The following is a 27,478-nucleotide window of genomic DNA, read 5'->3' as shown; positions in this document are numbered from 1 at the left end:
TATATCATTTGGAAAAAAACTATTGATTTTCTTTTTTTTTTTTTTTTTTTTTAAAGATTTTATTTATTTATTTGACAGAGAGAGACACAGCGAGAGAGGGAACACAAGCAGGGGGAGTGGGAGAGGGAGAAGCAGGCCTCCTGCGGAGCAGGGAGCCCGATGCGGGGCTCGATCCCAGGACCCTGAGATCATGACCTGAGCTGAAGGCAGACGCTTAACGACTGAGCCACCCAGGCGCCCCAAAACTATTGATTTTCTACTAACACATAAGCATCTAGAAATATTCATTCTATGCCTAAAAAGCAAATATTTTATTAAATCATTCAGTTTTAGAAATGTCAGCATTCTTTAACAATGATTTAATAAAGTTTAGAAAAGAGATGAACACTGGGGAGAGTATGTGCTATTGTGAGCACTGTGAATTGTGTAAGACTGATGAATCACAGACCTGTACCCCTGAAACAAATAATACAGTATATGTTAATAATAAAAAAAAAAAAGAGTAAGACAACTGGCATGCCTAACATGTCTCCATATTCCTTTCTCAGATATAAATGAAATAATATCATTTTAGTACTACCTATATCTGATGTAAATTAGATATCTTAAATAACTGTGGAGGTATTTTAGAATTTATTCTTTATCCCGTGCGTAAAATCTTTTCAAGTTTAGTTTATTACAATTCTAACAAAACTTTGAAACTATGATAAAATAAGCACTTCACCTGAAAACGAAGAAAATTCTTGTATAATTCTTGCTGTTTAATCTGAAGTTCAGTTGGAGGCTCACAAAATATATTTCCCCGAGCAAAAGGAGAGCTCTGTGGTTGCATGTAACCTTGAAAGAGAAATTTTGCAAAAACATACCATTACTCGATGGTTAGAAAATACAAAGGTTAAAGAATAAAGTTTGCTACTAAATCCATATTGTGAATAAATGTGCTAACTACGGAAGTCCAGAGGTCAAAAATCAGAAGAGGAAGGTTGAGATTAGAATCTGAAGACCAGATGAAAAGTAACGAGTAAAGAAAAATGATGAAACAAAAATACATAGTTGAAAAATTTATGTCTATACCTGAAAGACACCAAGGAAACAAAAGGTAAGAGCCTAAACAACTTTCACTGCAGCACAGACTTTAAAGTAAAATTTATATAGAGAAAAAAAGTACATTTAAGTTCTTATGTAAATATCCTTTTTTTTTTTTTTAAAGATTTTATTCATTTATTTGACAGAGATAGACAGCGAGAGAGGGAACACAAGCAGGGGGAGCAGGAGAGGGAAAGCAGGCTTCCCACTGAGCAGGGAGCCTGATGCGGGGCTCGATCCCAGGACCCTGGGATCATGACCTGAGCCGAAGGCAGAGGCTTAATGATTGAGCCACCCAGGCACCCCTGTAAATACCTTTTTCTTAAGAATATGCTTAATTATATATTAAAATCTAGTATGTATACGTATATTAAAAAATTTGTTTTAGAAAATCAGTAATTCCAAAATTCTTTCCATCTATGGTTCACAATAGATTAGAAAGCCAGCTCTGAAAACACTTTTTACAAATTAGAATGATTCTTTATCACTGTAATAATTTTTATTTAAAAATTCTATTAGAGTAACAGGATATAAACATGAAGAATAAAAATATGCTATATGTTCCTATAAACAGAATTATACATTCTGGGGAAGGATTAAATGATTTCATAAAGGCAACCTGAAAAATAATTATACCCCAGGAGTCTCTCCTTAAATGCAGGAAAAATATATTTAAATTTAAGCCTCACATAACTTTTTATATTATTTTTTAGTTACTGCCTCAGTCTTTATACCATCAATCTAAAGCATATCTTTCACCCACTCATGCCTTGCAGTTTAGCTGCCACTTAGGCCTATTTTGCCTTTGTGTTTAAATATACTAATGCTTATTTGAATAGATCGGCTGAAAATCAAATGTTATAGTGAAAAGGTAGATTAACAAAACAAAATTAAGTTTTTAAAAATAAGGTTTTTTAAAAATAAATAAATTACAAAAATAAAATCATAGGGAAACACATGCTCTAACCCATGGAAATATATCTAGGTATCATAATAAGCTAAACACTAAGTTTAAGTCAAATTAGTATGGACTTCATAAATATGGTTCTTCATCCTAGAACCAGAAAGTAAAAGAAAAACAATGAACTTTAGGAAAGGCCTCAAACAGGCCTAATGAAGAGAAAACATGAAAGGATAATGAACTTTTAAGCACACATTATAACATTCAATTTTCAGATATATTCAAGTTCCCTAAGGCCTTTAAAATATTAAATGCCACATATGTATGTGTACGTGTAAACACACATATACATATATAACCATACACTCATACACATATATGCTAGCACAGCAACAAATTAGATGACTGGATAGTTTCTTGCATTCAGAAAGTCTATCTTAGGTTAATTCTTAGGGAACTTCAATACACAAAAAAAGGGGACATTTTAGCACTTCATGAGTTTGTATGATTTCTTAAACGAAAGCATCCTGCCCACAATACCAGCACCAAAACCCTGGCAGTGTACAGAAAGGCAACAGGCAGTAAATTCTGCTGTACATGTTCAATCATCAAGTTTGTGTATTTTCCTTGGAAAGGGTCATAGAAACTTGATTTTTTTCCAGTGTTTTTGCTTGATAAGCAGAGTTAGATGCTTAAATCCTTATTAATATGATAGAGAAAGTTCTGGGTGAAGACAGAACTACAAACAATACCAGGTGTGGAAGAAAAGGATAGAGAAGGAGACTACTAGAAGAAACAAATGAAGAGAAAAATAATGATGTATCAAAAAAAAAAAGTCAAAATTCCCTTCAATAAAATGAAAGGTGTTTTTACTGCACAATGAACTATTACAAAGAGTGGAAGCCTGGGACACCTGGGTGGCTCAGTCAGTTAAGCGGCTGCCTTCGGCCCAGGTCATGACCCCAGGGTCCTGGGATCGAGTCCCACATCGGGCTCCTCGCTCAGCAGGGAACCTGCTTCTCCCTCTCTCTCCCTCTGCTTGTGCTCTCTCTGTCAAATAAATAAAAATAAAAATCTTAAAAAAAAAACAAAACAGAGTGGAAGCCAAATTAATAATCACATACAATAAAAAAAATTCAATTGTACTGCTTCAAAAATGAAGACTGGATCCACTAGGTAAAAATCTATTGTGGATCAAAGTAAGAAAGCACTTCCTCGTAAATAGAGATCCAACAGTGGTACAGGCTGTCCACGGATATGACAAGTAGCACATCTCCTAAAATGTTCAAGAAGGGCACAGGGATTAGTGCTACCATCAAAGGCGTGAAAGATGAAAGTCTGGTGATTCTAATCACAGCTCCCTATTTAATCTGCCTGTTTGGCCAGGCAATCATATGGGTTAAAAATTTAAAAATCAATTTTGAAGACTATATGATCAGTCAGGGATATTTTGGGAGGACTTTCTAATGTAAGTTCTTTAGTAGTCTAAAATCAAAACTTTAGTGGAAGTACAAAAGCAGAATTTGTAGTAAATAAATGGTTACTTTTACAGGCATCAAAATATAGTGCAAGGTGATAGATATATCCTTTAAACTTCCTTTGATTTTAAAATATGTAACATATTTTCATATACACTTGATAAAGAAGATGACCCAACTTTCCCTGCCAAGTCATAAAGAAAGCTACTGAATAATTTTCTATTTATAGAACCTTTAATTAAAGGATGTTGTTTGATAGCAAATCAAAGATATTGCTTAAGAAAGGGACATCAAATTAAACTTTTAAAAAAATTAAACTTCATTTCTTTGTCCTTTGTGGTTTTACAAGAGAGGGCAAATGATTACAAAATAAGCAAAAAATAAAATTAACAATTAAAATAAAAATAAAGTATAACAAATAAAAATAAGCAATTTCTTTGTACAATATATCATATCACATCTGATGCATTTTCACTAATTCAAATAGTTATGGGTATAAGAAGCAAGAGACTATTTGTCTGTCTATGTGTAAAGAGACTATGTGATTTTAAGTCCTCCCACCAGCAAAATAAAAATTTTAGCAGCAGCTAAAGCATACATAAGTTATAAAGCTAAGAAGAAACACATAGTGTTAAAAAGCAAAGTATATTTCCCTATTCGCTTTTTTTCAAAATAGAATTAAGAAAAGGTATTGTAAATAACATGAATAACGTGTTATGCTTCCTGACTCAGTGTAACCAAGTTCTCAAAATCACAATATGACCTTTGTCAGGCAAGAGAAGAGAAATGTTACTGAACAACTTTAGAAATGTAAACAAACAAACAAACAAAATAAAATGTGATTAAAAACCTGAGTTTTTATTCGTAGAATCTTCTAGGTTCTCAGCATTTGAGGTGGCTAAATTTTGGTCTAGAGATACAACAGCCCTTTTATCTTCATATGTTCTTGCATCTGGGTTATGGTAGGCATCTATATTTTGTCTGTGCATCCTATTCAAATCAGCTGAGAGGGGAAAAATAAGCCATTTATTTCAACAAATACATTTTTGTAATTAGTATGTTTAATACATTTTTTTAAAGTAGAGAATCAGAGAGAAAAAATAGGAGTTGAAATAATTCAATGGTATCTTGGTGCCCTGCAAATAGAAACAGAATTATTAAAACTTGTAAGATTTTCAAAAAATAACCTTATAAAATAAACTCAAAATCAGTAGAGACCTTAAGAATGTTAGATCTTTGACAACCCATAAAAACTATATTCATATCTATGTTAGTTAAGAAGTTGGAATCTCTTTAATACAGAACAAACAGCAACAATTCAAAACAAGTCATAGCGAAATTTACCCAACTTCATTAGCATTCGTAATGAAAAAAAATATAATCATGTAGTGCAGAGTTTTAAAATATATCCATAAACTCTTTTGATGGTCCTCCCTTAAAAGATGGAGTTCAATTCCCCTCCCTTTAAGCATAAGCCAGAGTCAATAACTCACTTCTTATGAATAAAATATTGCAGGATGATGGCATATGACTTCCAGGCTTCCTGTCATAAAAGACATTATGGTTTCCACTTTGCTTTATCTACTGGATCACTTACTCTGAAGAAAGTCAGCTACTATATCATAAGGGTATTGATGGAGCCCCCTGGAAAGGCCCACAAGGCAAGAAACTGAGGTTTCTTGAGCCATGTGAGGGAGCCATATTGAAAATGGATTCTCCAGTCCCAGTCAAGCCTTCATATGACTATAGCCCTGGCTGACATTTTGGATCCCAAACTCATCAAAGACCCTGAGACAGAAATACCCAGCTAACCCATTCACAAATTACTGACTCACAGAACCACAAGATAATGAATATTTGTTACATTAAAACATTACATATTGGGTAATCTGTCACACAGCAGTAGATACCACATACACATCACAAAAATCTGAGCACACAGAATCAGGTCAAACAACAAGTCAATATTAAAAACAGACCTGAATGACTACAGAACTCTAAAAACTACTTCTTCTCCATAAAACAACTGGTGTAGTAAGGGACTAGCTGAAATCACAGAGAAACTGACTGCAAAAGAACTGTGAACTGCCAAGAATTGGTAAGGAAAAATTAGCTAAGTGCTCCTGCAATCATCACCAAATCCTGGGATCTATCTGGATATGGGAGGTAAATGAAAACAGAAAGATGATGATAAAGTTGAGGTCATGAACTAACAGCTGCGGTCCCTAAAAAGTCACCATATTACACAAAAGAACTCAAATGGGAAATCAGTATCTCATCATCCAAAATTCACACTAACAGCATAAGATCACTCTGTATAAATGAGAAGTCACTATGAATAACTATATATATGGTATTCTTCCATTTTCTATTAGAAGAGTATGGTACATCAAGCTCACTCCTTCTAAGATGATAACAGAGCTCTGTTATCAAACTAATGAATGCTCAGGGAATGCAATCTCATTTTGATATTCACTTACACAAACCATAAATTAAGATATAAATATCTTATAAGTAAACAAACACTATAATAGACTTCAAAATGAATAACATCTGTTTACTTTACTGTTGTGATTATACACAGTCCTCTCAATTAGATAAGTCAATGTGTTTATATAAAAAGAAAACTGATGTCAGCAGAGTACATAATTACTTAAGACTATCAGACTAAGCAATCAAGACAAGTCCATACTGCTATTTACTGCAAAAGACTATCGATTAAGTGGTCACTCCTTGTCTATCTTTCTGTGAGGTGGTAAAATAAAAGGTTTGAAATCAGCTAAAAATCAAAATTTAAAAACACACTTTGGTGAAGAGTATAATTTGCCAATTGCAAAGATGTCACTGAAAAACAGCCTTTATTTCAAATGTACAGCATCATATCATCTAATATAAAATTGCTAGCATTACAGAATAATTCTACAAAGAACAGAATAACAAAAGAAAATATTACAGATTAATGATTGGGAAAGTAATTCTACTCTCTGAACAATTTATCAGACCAGGACTAAATTATGTGATAGCTACAGGTAAACAATACTTAAATTTTTTTCACTCCTTATTTTATTATCTTGTTTTATAAACCTAAATACTTTGAAATTAAAATTAATTTTATTTTTTAAAGATTGATTGACTATTGATTTTAGAGAGAGGGAGAGCAAGCGTGCATGTGCATGATCAGGGAGAGGGGGAGAGCGAGAGAGAGAAAGAGAAGTAGACTCCTGTCTGAGTGCAGAGCCCACCCTGGGGCTCAATCCTACGACCCTGATATCATGACGTGAGCCGACATCAAAAGTCGGACACTCAACTGACTACCTACCCAGGCACCCCATAAAATTAATTTTATAAGTTAGCTGTTGTTTGATGGAAAATACCAAAACATAAAGAAAATGGCTGAAAATATTTCTATAGGCCCAAGATTATCCAGCGATCATGACTGATATAAAAACTCTTCTGTAAGTCAATTCAAAGAGCTAAAGAAAATTTCCAACCCTAATTTGACTAATAATACATATTTCAAAATTAACTTAAAATATACATACTTAACTTATAAAGATCACAGTCTCTAAGACAAAAATCTAACTGGTAGTCCATAAAATAAATCTCATGAATTTAAAAATATTAAAATGACAAAAAGTATATTATCTGAACAAGAGTACACTAGAAGTGAATAAAAGAAAGTTACCAAATATATGGAAATTTTAAAAACTCATGTCTAAATAATGGGTCAAAGAAAAATCACAAAATTAGAAAAGTTAGTTGAATGAAAATGAAAATACCACATATCAAAATTTGTGCTACAGTTAAAGCAGTACTCAAAAGGAAATTTATAGCATTTTTAAATGCATGTATTAGAAAAGAAATCAAATCATTAATCTAAGCTTGCACATTGAGAAAACAGAAAAAGAAAATTAAGTACAAAGCAAACTAAAGGAAGAAAATAGTAAAGATGAGAGGGAAAATAAATGAAACAGGAAAAGAACAACAACAGAGAAAAATCAATGAAAACCAGAGCTGGTTCTATGAAAAGATCAATAAAATGAATAAGCCTCCAGCAAGACTGGCTAAGGAAAAAAGAATAAACAAATTACAAATATCAGGAATAAAAGAGAAACTATCACTGTAGATCCTATATACAGACATTAAAGAATAATACTGTGAAAATTTTTATGTCAATAAATTCAAAAACTTAAATAAAATGGATAAATTCCTTTAATGATTCAAACCACAAAAGTTCACACAAGAAGAAATAAACTGATGTCTTTATCTACTAAAGAAGTTGAATTCATGGTTTAAAAACTTCCCCAAGAGAAAATTCCCAGCCCAGATGACTTCACTGGTAAATTCTAGCAACAAAAGAGGAAACTTTTCCCAACTCGTATCTGTGAAGCCAGCATCATCCTGATACCAAAACCAGACAACAACATTATAAGAAAAACAGACAAGGGTACAAGCCTAGATGCAAAGATCCCTAACTAAATATTAGCAAATCAAATCCTACAATAAAAAATTAAAAAAAAAAAAACAATAAAATATGACTAACTAGGGTTGATGCCAGGATAAAAGAGTGGCTCAACATTTAAAAAATTAGTCAATGTGGGGTGCCTGGGTGGCTCAGTTGGTTAAGCTGACTTCGGCTCAAGTCATGATCCCAGGGTCCTGGGATCGAGCCCCATGTCGGGTCTCTCCCTCTCCCTCTGCCTGCTGCTCTGCCTACTTGTGCTCTCAATCTCTCTGCCAAATAAATAAATAAAGTCTTTTTTAAAAAAATTAGTCAATGTAATTCACCATATAGTGACAGAGTAAGAAAGATGAAATTATCATTTCAAAAGATGTAGAAAAGCACTTGACAAAATTCAACATATACTCATGTGAAAAGGAATAGAAGAGCAGGAATAGAAGAGAACGTCCTAGACCTGATTTAAAAAAAAAAAAAAAAATCTACAAAAAACCTACAGTCAACATTACACTGAATGGTGAAAAGACTGAATGCTTCCCACCTAAAATCGGACAAGACAAGGGTATCTGTTCTCTACAAGGATTTCTAATCATTGTACTGGAGTTCCAAACAAGTGCAAAACACAAGTAAAATAACTAAAAGGCAATCAGATTGGATAGGAAGAAGTAAAACTGTTTGCAGATAACATGATTGTCTAAAAAATTCCAAAGAACCTACAAAAAAAAAAAAAAACTAACGAAATATATTACAATATCTGAAAACTGCAAAATATTGCTAAAAGATATTGACTAAGAGTAATAAGTAGATAAATATTCCACATTCATGGATCAAAAGACTCAATATAGTTAAGATGCTGGCTGTCCCAAATTGATCTTTTTGTAAATGTAATCCCAATGAAAATCCCACCACACTTTTTTGTTGAGGTTGACAAAATGATAGTAAAATTTATATGAAAATGCAAAGGAAGTCAAGTAGACAAAACAATCTTGAAAAAGAAGAACAAAGTTGGAGGACTCATACTTCTCAATTTCAAAACTTACTACAAAGCTACAGTAATCAAGAGAGTATGATATGGGCATAAGGATAGACATCTATATTAATGGAACAGAACATAAGAGTCCATAAATAATTTTATGGTCAACTGATTTTCAACAAGTGTATCAAGGCAATTCAACGTACAAAATCTTCTAAAATTGTGTGATTGTAGCACAACTTTGTGAATATACTAAGAACTGCTGAATTGTATATTTTATTTTCTTTAAAGATTTTATTTACTTATTGGTGAGAGACAGCACAAGCAGGGGGAGCTGCAGGCAGAGCGAAAAGCAGGCTCCCCGCCAAGCAAGGAGCCTGATGTGGGGCTCGATCCCAGGACCTGACTCAAGCCAAAGGCAGATGCTCAACCAACTGAGCTACCCAGGCGTCCCCGAATTGTATATTTTAAAGGGATAAATTGTGTGGCATGGGAAATGAGATCTCATTAAATTAAAATTTTAATTTCTCATTTGGGACACTATACTAGATTATGGAAGATGTTAACATCAGGGGAAGCTAGGTGAAGGGTACACTCTATATCTTTGCAACTCTTCTCTAAGTCTTGAATTATTTCAAAATAAGAAGTTAAAAAAAAAAACACAATGAGATATCCTATCTACTTAATAGAAAGGCTAAATACAAGGGCCGATGAGGAGGCAATGCAACCAGAAATCTTGTGCGCTGCTGGTAAGAATGCAAAATGGCACAACCACTTTGTAAACTGTTCTAGAGGTTTCTAACAAAGTTAAATATACACTTACTTATTACTATATGTTCCAGGAGTTCCATTCCAATGAAAAATGAAAATTTATGTGCACATAAAGACCTGAAGGTAAACGTTTGTAACAGCTTTATTTATAACAGCCTTAAATTGTAAACAAGCCAAAAATCCATCAACTGGCAAAGGATAAACAATTATGGTACCTCCACATAGTAGAACCCTATTCGGTAATAAAAAGAAGGAAACTACAGACATACACAACATGGATAAATCATTAAAACTAAGAAAAAAAAGACACAAAAGGCAATACTATTGTGTCAGAATGCAGATCAGAGGTTGGCAAGGGTATATAGGGTTGGATAAACTGGAAATGTTCTATATCTTGATTGTGGCAGTAGCTGCTAGAATCAGCTGTCAAAACTCAATGATACACTTAAAAAAGGATGAATTTTGTCATATGCAAATTGTGTCTTAATAATCAACATAAAAAACATAAATCTAACTGGGGCAAATACAATACATAAAAGAAATACAAATACTTAATCAAATATATGTGAAGAAATGCTTAATCTCACTATTAATCAGAACTATGAGATACTTCTGCTATCTTTCAAATTAGTTAAGTATTTTTTAATTTTTATTGATTTTTTTGGAGTAATTTTTAAGAATTTTAACATATGATAGATTCATGTAACATCACCATCCCCATAATCATCTTAAGAATATACATGTATGTAACCATTAGAGAGGGGCTTCTTTCACTTAGCAAAATTTCTCTGAAGAGTCTTTCAAGTTCTTATGTGCATCAATAGTTAATTCTTTTAATTGCTAGGTAGCAACCCATGGTATGAATGTACCACAGTTTATTCATTCACCCACTGAAAGTCATTAGAACATAGTTTGTTTTTTTATAGAACTTGAAAAAAGAACTTTAATGAACAGAGAGCTAAGAAATGAAACAAATTTTGAGTGTCGTACGAATAATAAAAATGAGAGATATTTACATTAAAAGGGTTGATGCACAAAAAAGGGGGGCTGATGCTATTCCAGTTATATGGGTTAATATTTATTAATAACTACTTCCCCTTATAGAGATCTTCCCTAGAGAGCTAAGATAAGGATGAACATTAAATTTCCTTAATTTCTTTGTAATAAAAGATCAAAGATAAAACAGGAGTAACTAGAAAAGCCAGCAGCCAAATTAATGTTGGCCAACAGAAAGTACAGAAGTTATATGATCTTGGTCATTACATGAAGTAAAGCAGAATACAGATCTTTACTACATATTTCAAATATAATAGAAAAATTACATTCCCTCCTCTCCCTCCCTCTCTAAAATAGATCAGTCACAAACAAACTGATACTCTTTAAGGGATGAGTTACCTGCTTTGAAAATAACACTTAAAAAAGAGTTACACTGTATTTGATAAAATAGTATACTTTTCTATCACATGGCATGACAGTAGCATTAAATAAGCAAAGTAAACATTACCGCTAAAAATGAAAACCACAGAAAAGTTTGCTTCATTACTGTTAGGTCAAACAATTCTAAAACAGTATTTTATAATTCAATAACCCACATTTATCCTACTCCCTTACGCCAACTAAACACATACAGAACAACTTAATTCTATTGTGTGAACTGGAAATAATCTTAGAGGCAAGCTTGTGAGTCCTAGGAAATTATTCTATTCCAGTGTTTACCAAAGTTTCCGTCATTTAAGCACCTCCTTCCTAGTAACTACTATGTTTCTATCAATTCACAATTTAAATTCACTGCAGCAAAGACTTGACTAGATGCTTATCAATTTCATATCCTCCTCCTAGGCACTATAATTATGTCTCCTTATAATTAGGTCTGAATATTGGAGCAAAGACAAAGCAATATTCCCTCCACTTCTAGGCCAGAGCCCCCACAAAACTCTCAACTCAATCTCCCACCACTGAACCCTGTTTGGCTGCTGGAAGTGCAGGATTTCAAAGTGGAGGAATGACACAAAAGAAGAGCCCTGGATTCCTGAGTCACCTCTTGGAGGAGAACCACCCAAACAGCATCAGACTGTGATGTAAGTGAGAAGTAACTTTAACTGCCTTAAACCTTAAGCCTCAAGCCTCTGATAATTAGGGGTTGTTTTTTGTTGTTGTTGTTGTTTTAAGATTTTATTTATTTATTTGAGAGAGAGAGAGAGCGCGAGAGTGAGCACAAGAAGGGGTAGGGTCAGAGAGAGAAGCAGATTCTCCGCTGAGCAGGGAGCCCGATGCGGGACTCAATCCCGAGACTCGGGGATCACAACCTGAGCCGAAGGCAGTTGCTTAACCAATTGAGCCACCCAGGCGCCCCTAGAGGTTGTTTGTTAAAGCACTTTTTGTTAAATGCCTGAACTAATACCTATACTTTAAAAGGAAATGTTATAGCACTATCCTTTAATGAAAAACCAGTGTTTTTCTAATATATATTCAAATAAACATTTAACTTTTAAAATACGCAATGTTTATCTATATATCACCTAAAGTCACCTCATCTATAAAAAGAGTAAGAGTTCCAGTCTTCAAAACCGTGAGCAAAGTATGAGGTGAAGATAGGAAAGGAACAAAGCCTTTGGGAAGAAAAGAGTTATCTTAGTAATTTAAGTGGGTCTCAAATACATCTTTTTAAAATAAGCCATCTTTAACAAAGAAGCAAAAGCATAATATTTAAGAACTCTTAATAACTCAATATCCAGAAAGTATTCTGACTACATCCCTCAACTATCCCTATAATAATGTATAATACCTGAAGAACAAAATGAAATCTACATTTTTACCATTTAATGGATTTCTATTATTCATTTCTCATTTCTAATAAAATAATTTTCAAAAACCTGTCTTTGTCTATTTTTATTCTTACCTAAAAGCTAATCAGAAACCATCCCAATATATATCACAAGTTGTATAAGACCTCTTTTTTTCAAAGTGCTGGCTGTTGTAGTTTCTAGATCAAACATTTTTTTTTTTAAGAGAGGGAGAAAGAGCATGTGAAAGATGGCGGGGGGGGAAGGGGGTCGGGGGGGTGGGGGGGGGAGAGAGAGAGAGAGAAAGAATCTTAAACAGGCTCCACACCCAGTACGGAACCCAAAGTGGGGCTCGATCTCACAACCTTGAGATCATGACCTGAGCTGAAATCAAGAGTCAGACACGAAACTGACTGAGCGACCCAGGTGCCCCTCTAGATCAAACATTTTTGAGAGCACATAATTTAAAGACCAATCAATATGATTCTGCAACCTGCCAGAGAGTTTCTGAGATCAGGTCTTTAGGTTTCAATGGAGTCCTTGCAGTGTGCAGGTTCAGGGCGTGTATGAAATACTGCAGCCCACAACTATTTCAGATCACTTATTTTAAAAATGTCTTACTACTTAAAAAAAAATTTATTAAGAGTTTTGTTATTTTTACCAGGATGTTTTTTCAAAAATCTAACCACTAGTTTGGGTAAAAACTTGCCAACTAACATGAGCTTTTCTCTGCAATTGAATTATTATCATTAGAGGATGAAAAACATGCAACAAAATTAAATGAATAGAACTCCAAAGAAAAAAGACTTTCTAACCTGTTATTATATGTGTTACAAAATATCTCTTTTGCATTAAACTACACAAAAAGAGACCTTGCCTTACAGGCTACGATTCCCACTTCTTCTACCACCCCATTCTTTTAAAAATTTAAAAATAGTTCAGTTTCTTTTAAAAACAACAGATCAATGGAAATAACATACTTATCAGATTTCCTTTCGCATCTCTCAGAGGAGCACCACCTCCACCTTTTCCCCAGGGGTTGTAACGTCTCATTTCAGCTTCTAACTTAGCTTCATATTCTTCTTTTTCTTCACGTTCTCTCTTCCTTCTTTCTTCTCTTTCCCGAATCTTGATAATGTTAAGAAACATTAGTGCTGACAAGTATTCTGATACAAAAAGTTTAGTCAATATCAGTTTTTATTTTTCTTATTAGAGAAAAAAACTGGAGTTTGGTTTTGTTTGGGTTTTTTTGTTTTGTTTGGTTTGGTTTTTTATTTTTACAATATGCTTCACCATAAAATTTGAAATCACAAATCTATGGAATACCCAATTTAAAAACACTTCCTTGGCGAGAATAAACAGCTGTTGGTCCCTCACATCACTGCTACTAGAGTGCTTTCTAGCCACTAATGCCAGTTGGGACTGAACCAATTCTTCCTTCCCACCAACTTCTACCTGAGCCACTCCTTCCCTAACCTCACCAGCTGCATGAGGACCAATAGGATCTCCCTACTTTCCTTTTCCACCTATCCTTTTATGGGACCTGGCCAGCCACAAACTACTCCCCACATCTCACCAGACCTACTCTACCCTGTGCAAACTCCATTCCCAGAATTCAAGAGGTTGAAGGTTCAAAGCTATTTGGAGAATTCTGGGCTCCTTTAAGTACAACTTTATGAAAGCATATAAAACAGTCTTCTCATCAACAAGTATAAGCACAGGTTAGGTCTCTAGAAACATATGGATAGGCAATGAGCAAGTATCTACATTTTGGAAAATTACTTTTAAAATCATAACCCCCCCCCCACACACACACACACACAAATCATAACCACATGCATGGAAAATTTAAGCAACCACTCCATCAAGGCCAAGAAGTCATCACATACATGAAATAAAATTCTAGAGTTAGGAAATGTAGTTTTGTCAGCAGTGTTTTTAATATGCTCATTTGAAAACAGATATATAAATTCAATCTTTTATTTGTAGAAACCTACCATCCGAAAAATAAAGTTGTAATTCTACAATTTAAAATTTTATAGAATTTTACAGAAAAGTACTTCAGATGGACATATACCTACCAAGAGTCCCAGAATCCTCTCAGAGATATGGATACTCCCCAGAAAACCCCATACATTTGATACAATTACTTTGAAGTAAACTCTCTTCAAATATTACAAACTACAATAGAACCCATTATCCTCCTCCCTAAAAGTGTTCTACTTCTTTTTTCTCTTAGTTCATATTCATAGCCTCATTATTCACATAGACTACAACATTCAGAATCATCTTCAAGCCCTTTGTTCTTTCTCATTCCCTATATATAAGTTCTATCAATAAATCCCAGAGTTGTCTTCTGGATATCCTCCCATTACCTCCAGTCTGGACCGCCTCAATAGTCTACTGAAAGGTTTCTCTGCCATATCTCTTTCCCAATCATATACATCACAACTAGCTACCCTCCTAAAACTTAAAGGTATTCACATCAACTATTCCTTTCACTCTCTGGCTTAAACTTTCCTCCCTTAGGCTCTCCCGAACAGGATGAAACTGAAAATTCCTTATTAGTTAATCCTTCACAATCGAGCACAATCTAACACTTCAGCCCCTTCTCCCACATCAATTTCCATTCCCTGAATATATGCCAGGAATTTAAAATCTATTCATTGTATAACATGTAGTTCAAGTATCAACAATACATGAAGCCCTCCTAACTGCCAGGCAATTATTCTTATCCTATTCTTCCGAGAGCATTATAATCTATCTGCATCAAAATTTATCATACTGAAATATAAATGACTGGTATTGTTTTCTCCTCTGCCAAACTGAGTTCTAAGGGACCATTGTGCTAACACATAAGATGTTCAACACTGAATGAATGAATGAATGAATGAATACCTGTTGCTGCAAAGCTTCTTGGTAAGACTGAAGTGCCTGTTTTGAAGGCTTTGGTTTATCTTCAAAAAACAATCCTGAATTTATTGCTCGATCACTTGTAATTTTCAGTTCATTCTGTCCAACCATATTCCTATATCAAGTACACAATAATTTTAATTCATCTGTGACAAAGCAAGAATACAACACTCCTTTGAAATAGCACAGCGTTTAAGTAGATTTAAAAACACAGAAAAATGTTTCTCTGTAGGTCAAAGAGAAATCCTTAAGTAAATGTCCCCTTACTAAGCTCTCTCTACTGTCTCTGTTTCACAATTAATGGAACTTTCAAATTTATTAGATCTATTTCTTGACCTACGTGGCAGATACATGGGGGCAAAAACTTGGTGATAATACATCAAGCAGTATATATATGACTTATGCACTTTTCTGAATGTAGAGAAATAACAATATGGTAGAAGTTTCCCAATATTATAACTAATAATTTACTTAATAAATGTACTCTAATATAAAGTAATAACTTCTTAGCCATTTCAAAAATAAAATAAAATTACTGACTGTCCCAAATAAAACTCAAATTTTTGAAAAACTTGCAAGGAATCAAAAAAGGAAAAATTTAAAACATATTATGGTTATATAAATCTCAAGCAAAAAAGTGCTATTTGTCTTAAATACAGGAATGCAGCCACTTTGAAGAAAGCAATACACTTAAAAATCTGAATTACAGAAGATACTCAAATATTAGTTTTATAATAAAACTGTAATTATTAAAGAGACTACAAGAGGCTTCTCATTCCAAAAACATCATCACTTCAAATAATGAGTTCCTTTTGTGTATCTAACTTATACAATTTATTTACAATCTTTTTTTTTTTTTAAAGATTTTATTTATTTGACAGAGAGAAACACAGCGAGAGAGGGAACACAAGCAGGGGGAGTGGGAGAGGGAGAAGCAGGATTCCCGCTGAGCAGGGAGCCTGATGCGGGGCTCGATCCCAGGGGATCATGGGATCATGACCTGAGCTGAAGGCAGATGCTTAACGACTGAGCCACCCATGCACCCCTACAATCTTTTATTAGGATAAACAGATATGTTTATGTATACTGTCACACTGGATCATGAGAGGATAAAAGATGAGGATGGGGTGCCTGGGTGGCTCGGTTGGTTAAGTGTTCAACTCTTGATTTTGACTCAGGTCACAATCTCAGGGTCATGAGACCGAGCCCCAAGCTAGTTGTGGAGCCTGCTGAAGATTCTCTCTCCCCCTCCCTCTCCACTTCCCCCCATCAAAAAAAAATTTTAAAAAGAAAAGGAAAGATGAGGAGAGCCAGAGCAAATGGTTCCTAAAAGATGTTAGACTTTTTAAGAGCACGGGGCTCTGCATGTACATATGAATAAAGAAGGTTGAAAGGGCTTATTTGAGTAAGACCAATCTCTCAAAACAAACTGGCTATAAATTCCACTATCTAAAAGAACTTATCAAACTCAACACCCCCAAAAAACAAAAAATCCAGTCAAGAAATGGGCAGAATATATGAACAGACACTTCTCCAAAGAAGACATACAAATAGCCAAGAGACACATGAAAAAATGCTCCACATCACTCAGCAGCAGGGAAATAGAAATCAAAACCACAATGAGATACTACCTCACACCAGTCAGAATGACTAAAATTAACAAGTCAGGAAACATCAGATGTTGGTGAAAACGTAGAGAAAGGGGAACCCATTTACACTGTTGGTGGGAATGCAAACTGATGCAGCCACTTCAGAAAACAGTATGGAGGTTCCTCAAGAAGTTAAAAATAGAACTACCCTATGAGCCAGCAACTGCACTACTAGGTATTTATCCAAAGGACACAAACATAGTGATCCGATGGGGCACCTGCACCCCAGTGTTTATAGCAGCAATGTCCATAAAAGCCAAACTATGGAAAGAGCCCAGATGTCCATCGACAGAAGAATGGATAAAGAAGATGTGGTGTGGGTGTGTGTGTGTGTGTGTGTACACATACACACAATGGAATATTACTCGGCCATCAAAAAGAATGAAATCTTGCCATTTGCAACAATGTGGATGAACTAGAGGGTATTATGCTAACCGAAATAAGTCAGTCAGAGAAAGGCAAATACCGTATGATCTCACTCATATGTGGAATTTAAGAAACAAAACAGATGAACATAGGGGAAGGGAAGGAAAAATAAAATAAGAGGAAAACAGAAAACAGAGAGGGAGACAAACCTAAGAGACCATTAACCATAGGAAACAAACTGAGGGCTGCTGGAGGGGAGGTAGGTGGGGAGATGGGATAAATAGGTGACAGGCATTGAGGAGGCCACTTGATGTAATGAGCACTGGGGTGTTATAGGCAACTGATGAATCACTAAATTCTACCCCTGAAACTAGTAATACACTACATGGTAACTAAATTGAATCTAAATAAAAAAAATTTTTTTAAAAAGAATTCATTCTTTTTTATGGTTGAATAGTATTTCATTTATATGGATATAATGCATTTTGTTTATCCATTTATGGACATTTAAACTATTTATACTTAGAAGTATTATGAATAATACTGTTATGAACATTCACATACAAGTCTTTGTGTGTACATATATCTACATTTCTCTTAAGTATATACCTAGGAGGACAACTCAAGTGATGTCTGATAAGCATGTTTAACTTTTTAAGAAATTGCCACTTCCTGCAACTGCTTTTTATATATTGATTTTGTATTCAGCAAAACTATTAATATTTTATCAGCATTCAAAAAATAAACAAAAGAAAAAAATAGATAAATTTATACTTTTTTTCCTTTTTTCAATGAGTCATTATAGATTTTACTGATGATATTGATGGCTTAAGACTAGTAGAATCTCTAAAACCCTGCCCTGCTTATGAGACCTGGGATGGAAATTGTGCCAAAGACAGTTTTAAGTGTTGAGTAAAGTTGGAGCAGTGATTCCTCAGCAAATGAAGGCTCCTCTTCCTCTCTTCCTTCCTTTTTTTCCATCTTTCTCTGGTGATCCAGAGCTCTTACTACTTCGAAATCATCCAGACAATGAAGTGCACCATACAGACGATGTAGTCAAATTTATTGTCATGCAAGAAATGAATGTGAAAAGGGGTTATTAAGGACAATGCCAATATCAAAACTGGAGAAGTGGATGACACTGTCAAAATCGCAGGAGATAATCTGGTCTTCAGTGTAGCCACAGACACCCATCAATGTATCTCCTAATCTTTGGGAAGGGAATCTGCGACATTTCCTTTGCGAATTTGATTAAAAACTATCTACTTTCACTGCAGACACTTATATATACAAAAATTATGCATACAATATTTCAATGGATTTATATAGCCTCTCTAAAACCTACACACCTCATGTTAAGAAATCACAAACACCCTTTTCAGCTCTAAAGCTCTTTAATTTGGTCCTGAAGAGACCTTGCTCACCAAAAAGATAGTACTTTGTATAGGTGGCAAACAGTGGTTTACAAAATAATTATAACCTCTTCTGTTATCACAAATCATTGCAGTGTAATTTTGATAAGTTTCCTAAAGTGTGGCAAAGAGTTAAGGCTTTGAAGCCAGACAAAACTACTTTAGATTTCTACCATAACTGCTTATTGACTGAGGACTTAGGGAAGTCACTTTATATAGATGAGTTCCAATTTCTTCCAGTTGCAAATATTGATAGATATAATGTATAATGTATACAATGACATGACAGCAGCATATACTACTCAGTAAATTGAAATTGCTACTATTATGACTATTACTGTTTTAGTAAATGTATAGCCAATTTGGACAATTAAAATTCTAAGGACAAGTCATCAATCAGTGAATACAGTTTTGGGGATTGAATGGCAGACTTACAAGCCTCTTTCCTATAACATTTTTACCTATGAATTAAGCTGTGTTAAAGAAATAAAACATTGGAAAGAAGATAGATCATGTGCACACCAAAACAGTTAACAGAATCACAGGTTCCTCCCACCTCTAGTTAGGTTAAAATGCTTGGAAATAAATAAATACATTAGGAAATAGTTTGTAAGAAATTAATGAGGTAATTCCACTATTTAACTGTTACTATTTTATTCAAATTTTATACTTTTTAATGTGGCATTCAGAAAAACATAATAGAAAAAAGGACAACTTGAAAAACAACTACACTGGAAAAAAAAAAAAAAACTACACTGGGCACAGGACCCACAACTAACAGTAAATGGGCATAAGGGGTCTTACGGAGATCAGTGTTCTAAAACTGGGAAACACTTCCACAATGGCAAAGTAGGGACCTCCGAAAATCTGCTACTCCATTCAAGTATTGTTAAATACATTAAGTATTTAAGTTAAAAATTGCCAAAATCAACTTTATAATTCTGAAAATTAATGAAAGGCTTGCAACAATCCAAGAAGAGTTTTAAAAAATTAAAAGATAGGAACTTTCACTAAGAACAATAATCTTTATGGCATGTGAACCTGCCCTTCCCATTCACTCTACTGAAACCTTAAAATCCAACAGCCTACCACAAATGGCAGCTGTAAAAACCAGCAGCCCACTGCCACTGGAAATGTAGAATAGGTTTGGAGCTCCCCAAACAGCCAATCTCTAGAAAAGTGTCACTGTTGACCTATCTGGCAGCTCCCTGGAAAAGCTCCATTCTTAAAGCCTGCCTTTATTTAACACATACTTAGAGCTTAATCGGTATAAATATTCTTATCATGAAATGTTTGTAGAAAATAATCAGCAGCAATTGTCCAGCATTACAGTTATCTGTGGCAGCAAAACCACTGAGGCAAGCAAAAGCCTGACCCCTGAGAAAAATCAGGGAAAAACATAACCATACAGGCTTGAAAAACTAACATATTCCTGTGAATCTAGAAAGCCACATGCATATGCGGAGTTACACAGATATTCAAAAAAGCTGTGAGAACAACCTGATCTCTCACTTCTGGCTGGTACTGAGGATCTGTGCTAGAATGAAGTAAAGGCTAAAGCAGAGATGAAAACTGCTGGAGTACTGTACTGAACATGCCCCAACACAAACACGAAACACTCAACAAAGAGTATTAGAGATTTAAGTCTTTGAAGGAAATTTAAGCCCTTTAAGGAAATCTCTGTCCAGTCATGACCTATTAAGCTAACCCAGCAGAGGCATCAGTAGCCACACATGACAAATAATATAAACTTTACAGAATTAGTTCACAATAGTTACTTTAAAAAGAGCCACAATGACAAATAGAAAAAACAATATAAGCCTTAGGGAGAGGAGAAAATTTGATTTCCACAACTGCCACATTTTATCTTTTTAAATGTTCAGTTTTCAATAACAAAAAAATTTATATGAGATTAGCAAAGGAACAGGGAAGTATGGACCATATACAGGAAAAAGAAATCAGTCAATACAAACTGTCATTGAGGAATCCCACATGTTGCACTTGCTGGACAAAGACTTTGAATGAGGTATTACAAATACCTTGGAAAAACTAAAGAAAACCATACCGAAAGAATTAAAGGAAAGGAGAAGAACAATGTTACACAAAAATTATTAAAAAATTATAGAGTTGGGAAGTACAAAAACTGAAAAGACAAATTCACTAGAGGGTCTCAACAACAGATTTTAGCAGGCAGAAGGAACAATCACTGAACTTGAAGATAAGTCACTTGAAATTATCCAGTCTAAGGAACAGAGGAAAAGTGTTGAATAAACATGAACAGAATTTCAGAGACCCTGTGGGACACCATCAAGTACACCAATATAAACATAATAGGAATCTCAGAAAGAAAGGAGACAAAGAAAGAGACATAAAGAATGTTTGAATGATAGCTGAAAATTTCCCAAATTTGACGAAAAACATTAATCAGCACATCCAATAGCTCATCAAATTCTAAGCAGGAAAACTCAGAGATCCATACATATATATATTATAGTCAATCTACCTAAAGACAAAGAGAGAATCTTGAAAATAGCAAGAAAATAACAACTGATCAGATACAAGGGATCTTCAGTAAGATTAACAGCTCAACAGAAACCATGAAGACCAGAAGGCAATGAGATGACATTCAAAATGCTGACAGAAAAAAGAATTTTAACCAAGAATTCCATACCCAGGAAAACTATCCTTCAAAAATAAAAGCAAAATTAGAACATTAAAGCTAATTAGGCCATTCAGTAAAAACTCAGAGAAGTCATCACTAACAGACATGTCTTATAATATTGAATGGAGCACTTCAGATTGAAATGAGGAACACTTGATAGTAACTGGAGTAAACACAAAGAAATAAAAAACATCAATAACAGTAACTACACGTAAGCAAAGATAAAAGATATTACAAATATGTTTTTAGTTGCAACTCTATTCTCTAACTTAAAAGACAAATACACAAAGAAACAAAGGAACAAGAAAGGAAAAGAATTATAAAACTGTTGACAAGTTTAAATGTATAAAGATGTAATCTGTTTGACAACAATGGCATCAAGGAAAAGGGAAGGAATGGCATTACAATTGAGAAAAAACTTTCTACTATTTTAAATTAATATTGACCTAAACTCAATTCTTTTAAATTAACACAATAATTTTAATCTGTAACAAAAACACAAAAAAAACCCACAAAAATCATACTAAAAGAGAGTAAAAAGGAATGCTGTATTTAACATAATGGTGCCTGGGTGGCTCAGCTGGTTAAGCATCTAACTGGTTGATCAAGTCCCGCATCAGTGTCAGGCTCCGAGCTCAGCAGGGAGTCTGTTTCTCTCTCTTCTTCTCCCTCTGCCCCTCCCCTGGTTAGCAGACACATGCACATGCTCTCTAAATCAATCAATCAATCAATCAATAGAATCTTTAAAAAAATATTTAACATAAAAGAAGGCATTAATAGAAGAACAGAGAAACAAAAAAGAGGTATTTTTTTAAAAAGCAAAATAGCTGACAAAAATTCTACCTTAATAAGAATTGCACAATATGTAAATTTAGGCACAGGCTAGCAGAAAAGGGTGGGCTGGTGGGGGGGTGGGGTAGAGGGAGACAGATCAGGATGCAAAAGTATGCTGTCTGCAGAGACACACTTAGATTCAAATAAATATACTGAGGGTAAGACATGGAAAATTATATACCATGGAAGCTAACAAAAGAAAAAAAAAAAAAAAACAAGAGTAGCAACATTTATAACAGATAAAATACACTTTAGGTCAAAAGCCATTACTAGACACAAAAAAGAATCTTTTATTCTGATAAAGGGTCAACTTATCATTAAGACATAATAATTATAAACATACATGTATGCAACTACAGATCCAACATACAAAAAGCAAAAACAGAACTGAAGAGAGAACAGACAAATCAAAAATAGTCAGACTTCAGTACTTCACTTCTAACAATAGATAGTACAACTGAACAACTGCACAGAAGATCGACAAGGAAATACAGAAAATAATATTACAAGCCAACTAGATCTAAGACACATTGATGGAATGATCCACTCAACAACAGGACAATGCACATTCTTCTCAAATGTATACAGAATTCTCCAGCACAGACCATATGTTAGTTTATAAAACAAACCTCACTAAATTTAAAAGCATTGAAATCATACAAAGTATGTTGTCCAACTGCAACAGAATTATACTAGAAATGAGTAAGAAGAGGAAAATTGAGAGATTCACAATTGTGTGGATTTAACACACTCTAAAGTAACCAATAGATCAATGAAGAAATCAAAGGAGAAACTGAAAAATACTCTGAGATGAATGAAAATAAAGAGACAACATACAAAATGCCAGGGATACAGCTAAAGTAGTACTCAGAGGAAAATTTATAGTTATAAATACATATATTAAAAGAGAAGACACCAAATCAATAACCTAACCTCCCACCTTCAAAAACTAGAAAATTTAAGAGCAAACTGAACCCAAAGTAAGCAAAATGAATGAAATAAAAAGATCAGAGCAGAAATAAATGAAATGGAAATAAGCACAAGAGAGAAAATCAGCTAAACCAATAGTTAATTCTTTAAAAAGATCAACAAAATTGACATAGGTGTAGCTAGAATGACAAAAAAAAAAAAGACTAAAATTATTGAAATCAGGAATAAAAGAAGGAATACCACTACTGACCTTATAAAACTTAGAAAGACTGTAAGGGAATACTATGAACAACACTATGCCAACAAATTAGATCATCTTGATGACATAGGTAAATTCCTAGAAAGATACAAACTACCAAAACAGACACAAGAAAAAATGTTAAATAAACTGATGACAAGTAAAGACATTGAATTAGTAATAAAAAAAAAAAACTACCCACAAAAAAAAAGACAAGAGCCAACTAATTTCCTCGTAAACTCTACCACAATGAAACAACTAACAACAATCTTTCACAAACCCCAAAATAACAGAAAATGGAGGAACACTTCCAACTAATTCTATTAGGCTAGTACTATCCTGATAGCAAAATCAGACATGAAGGGGCACCTGGATGGCTCAGTCAGTGGAACGTCCAACTCTTGGGTTTCAGCTCGGGTCATGATCTCGGAGTTGTGGGATCAGGGCCCCCACTGGGCTCCACGCTCAGCTCGCATTCTGCTTGAGATTTTTTCCCCTCCTCCCTCTCCCTCCCTGCTACTCACACTCTCTCTCTCAAATAAGTAAAATGTTTAAAAAAAAAAAATCAGACGTGAAAACAAAACCAAAGACTAATATCACTCATAAATATAGAGGTAAAAATCCTCAACAAAAAATTAGCAAACTGAATAATCCAGCAACATATAATAAGGATTATACTTCATGACCAAGTGGGATTTATCACAGGAATTCAAGGTTGATTTAATATCTGAAATTAATCAATATAATACACCATATTAATAGAATCAAGAACAAAACCCTCTGAAGCATCTCAATAAATGCAGAAGCAGCAACTAGCAAAATTCAACTTCTAATTTAGAAATATGTTAAAATATATTAAAATTCTAAACATCATTTATGATAAAAACAATCAACAAAGAATAGATGGAAACTTCCTCAAGCTGATAAAGGCAATTACAAAAAGCCTACAACATCACACTTAATGGTTATAAATCCCTTCCATTTAAGATGAGAATAAGATAAAGATATCCACTGTCATAATGTTCATTCAACATTGTACTGAAGGTTCTAAGAAAGACAATTAAGAGGAAAAAGAAAAGGCATAAGATTGGAAAGGAAGAAATAAAATTATCTTCATTTACTGAAGACATAAAATCACGCATACAGAAAATGCTAAGAAATCCACTAAAAACTTAAAAATTAAGAGTTCAGCAAAGTTGCAGGATACAAGATCAATACACCAAGTTCAACTGTATTTCTACAAACTAGCATGAATAATATGGAAATGAAATTAAGAGAAGAATTCCATTCACAACACCAAAGAGTATTAAATACTTTGGAACAAATTAAACAGAAGTTAAACAGTCTAAAAGTAACAAAATATCATTGGAAGAAATTAAAAAATCCCAAATAATTTTAAAGACATTCCACATTCATGGATTGGAGAGTTATTATTGTTAAGATATAAGACTAAACCATAAAGAAACAGACTAAAGAAACACTACAACTAGTAAGGAAATTGAATCACTAATCAAAAATTTCCTCACAGAGTAAAGCCATGGCCCTGATGGCTTCAATGATAAATTCTACCAAAGGAAAATTAACAACAATCCTTCTCAAACTTTTCCAAAAACTTGAAGAGGAGGGAAGACATCCTAACACATGCTGAGAAACCAGCATTTACCCTGATACCCAAACCAGACAAAGATGCTACAAGAAAACTACAGACTAATACTGCTTGTGACCACTGATGTAAAAATCCTCAACAAAATACTAGCAAGCCAAATTCAAAAGCCTTTTAAAAGAATTAAACACCATGGTCGGGGGGGGTATTTATTCCTGGAATACAAGGATGGTTAACATACAAAAATCAGTCAATATTATATACCACATTAACAGAATGAAGTGAGGAAAAAAAAACCACATGATCATCTCAACTGATGCAGAAAAAGAATGATAAAATTTAACAATCTTTCTTGATAAAAACACTCAACAAACTAGAAATAAAAGGAAACTATCTCAACATAATAAACACCATATTTAAGAGACTGAAAACTTTTCCTCTAAGATCAGGAACAAGGCAAAAGTACCCACTTTCACTACTTTTATTGAACATAGTACAGGAAGTTCTAGCCAGAGTAATAAGGATAGAAAAATAAGTAAAAGGCATCCAAATTGGAATGTAAGAAGTAAATTTCTGTTCGTTGATGATATGATCTTATACATAGAAAACTCTGAAGATTCCACACACAAAAAATACCTGTTAGTAAAACAAATTCAGCAATGGCAGGATACAAAGTTAACACACAATAATCAGTTGCATGTCTATACACAAACAATGAACAATCTGAAAAGGAAATTACAAAAACAATTCCATTTATAATAGCATCAAACAGAACAAAATACTTAGAAATTAAGTTAACCACAGCAGTGAAAGACTTGTACATACACTGAAAACTATAAAACACTGCGAAAGAAATTAAAGAAGACAATAAATGGAAATGTACCCCATTTACGGATTAGAAGTCTTAATATTGTTAAGATGTCAATACTACCCAAAGTGATGTGCAGATTCAACGCAAGCCTTATCTAAATCTCAATGATTTTTTTTGCAGAAATAGAAAACGCTTATTAAAATTTTATTTTCTCAAGGGACCCCAAATAGTCAAAAAAATTTTGAAAAAGAATGCTACAGGACTCACACTTCCTGATTTTAAAACTCATCACAAAGCTACAGTAATCAAAACAGCATGGAACTGGCATATAGACAGACATAAAGATCAATAGAGGTCAGAACTAAACGCATGCACTTAAAGTAAATTAATTTTTGCAACAGTGCCATGACCATACATTAGGGAAAGGACAATATTTTCAACAAATGATGCTAAGAAAATGATATCCACATGCGAAGAATGAAGCTGGACCCTTAATAACACTTCATACCAAAGTTAACTCAAAATGGATCAAAATCCTCAATGTAAGACCAAACACTGTAAAACTCTTAGAAGAAAACATAGGGCAAAAGCTTCACAGTACTGGATTTGGCAATAATCTCTTAGATGGGACAACAAAGACACAGTCAAAAAAGAAAAAAAAATAGGCAAATTAAACTTCATGAAGATTAAAAATCTGTGTGCATCTATAGTGTTGCTAGATACTATCAACAGAGCAGGAATTGTAAGGAAATGCAAATCAAAATCACAATGAGATAACAATTCATATCCATTAGGATGGCTCTTATCAAATAAAACAAAAAGAACAAGTGTTGGTGAGGAGGTAGAGAACTGAGAACCCTCATGTACAGTTGATGGGAATGAAAAATAGTACTGCTGCTGTGGAATACGGTATGGTGGTTACCTGATAGTAATTACCACTTGATCCTGCAATTCCACTTCTGGGTATACTTAAAACCAAAAGCGGAGTCTAGAAGAGATACTTGTATACCCACGTTCACAGCTGCATATTTGCAACACCAAAACATGGAAGCAACCCAAGCACCCATTGACGGATGAATGGATAAGCAATCAAGTATTATTCAGCCTTATAAAGGAAGGAAATTCTGACTTATGCTACAACATGGGCTAACCTTGAAACATTATGGTAAGTAAAATAAGCCAGACACAAAAAGATGAGTAACATATGATTTGACTTCTATGAGGTATCTAAAGTAGTTGAAATGATAGAGACAGAAAGGGGCAGGAAGAGGGGGAATAGGGGGAATAGGGAGATGTTGTTTAATAGGTACAGAGTCAGTTTTACAAGATGAAAAGAGTGGTAAGTAAAATAAGCCAGACACAAAAAGATGAGTAACATATGATTTGACTTCTATGAGGTACCTAAAGTAGTTGAAATGATAGAGACAGAAAGGGGCAGGAGGAGGGGGAACAGGAAGATGTTGTTTAACAGGTACAGAGTCAGTTTTACAAGACGAAAAGAGTTCTACAAACAGGTGGTGGTGATGGTTGCACAACAATATGAATGTACTTAATACCACTGAACTACACACTTAAAATGATCAAAATGGGAGGAGCAGCAAGATGACGC

The 27,478-nt window shown here is 34.1% G+C and overlaps 1 protein-coding gene across 9 annotated transcripts in view; it reads right to left on the bottom strand.

Moving 5' to 3' along the window:
• Positions 1–27,478, bottom strand: part of CSPP1 (centrosome and spindle pole associated protein 1) — a 170,897-nt gene that overhangs the window by 53,692 nt on the left and 89,727 nt on the right. For all 9 annotated transcript variants that reach the window (XM_032421731.1, XM_032421740.1, XM_032421735.1 and 6 more), the window contains 4 exons: positions 15,350–15,479; positions 13,432–13,579; positions 4,316–4,468; positions 725–837 (listed from right to left, as the gene is read on the bottom strand). In XM_032421731.1, the coding sequence (XP_032277622.1) occupies positions 725–837; positions 4,316–4,468; positions 13,432–13,579; positions 15,350–15,479 (544 nt within the window). The remainder of the gene's footprint in view (positions 1–724; positions 838–4,315; positions 4,469–13,431; positions 13,580–15,349; positions 15,480–27,478) is intronic.

The sequence above is a fragment of the Phoca vitulina genome, unplaced genomic scaffold (assembly GCF_004348235.1).
Source record: "Phoca vitulina isolate PV1807 unplaced genomic scaffold, GSC_HSeal_1.0 scaffold25, whole genome shotgun sequence".
Taxonomy (NCBI): Eukaryota; Metazoa; Chordata; class Mammalia; order Carnivora; family Phocidae; genus Phoca; species Phoca vitulina.
The sequence above is the reverse complement of the archived record's forward strand: the minus strand, read 5'-3'. Positions and strand labels throughout refer to the sequence as shown.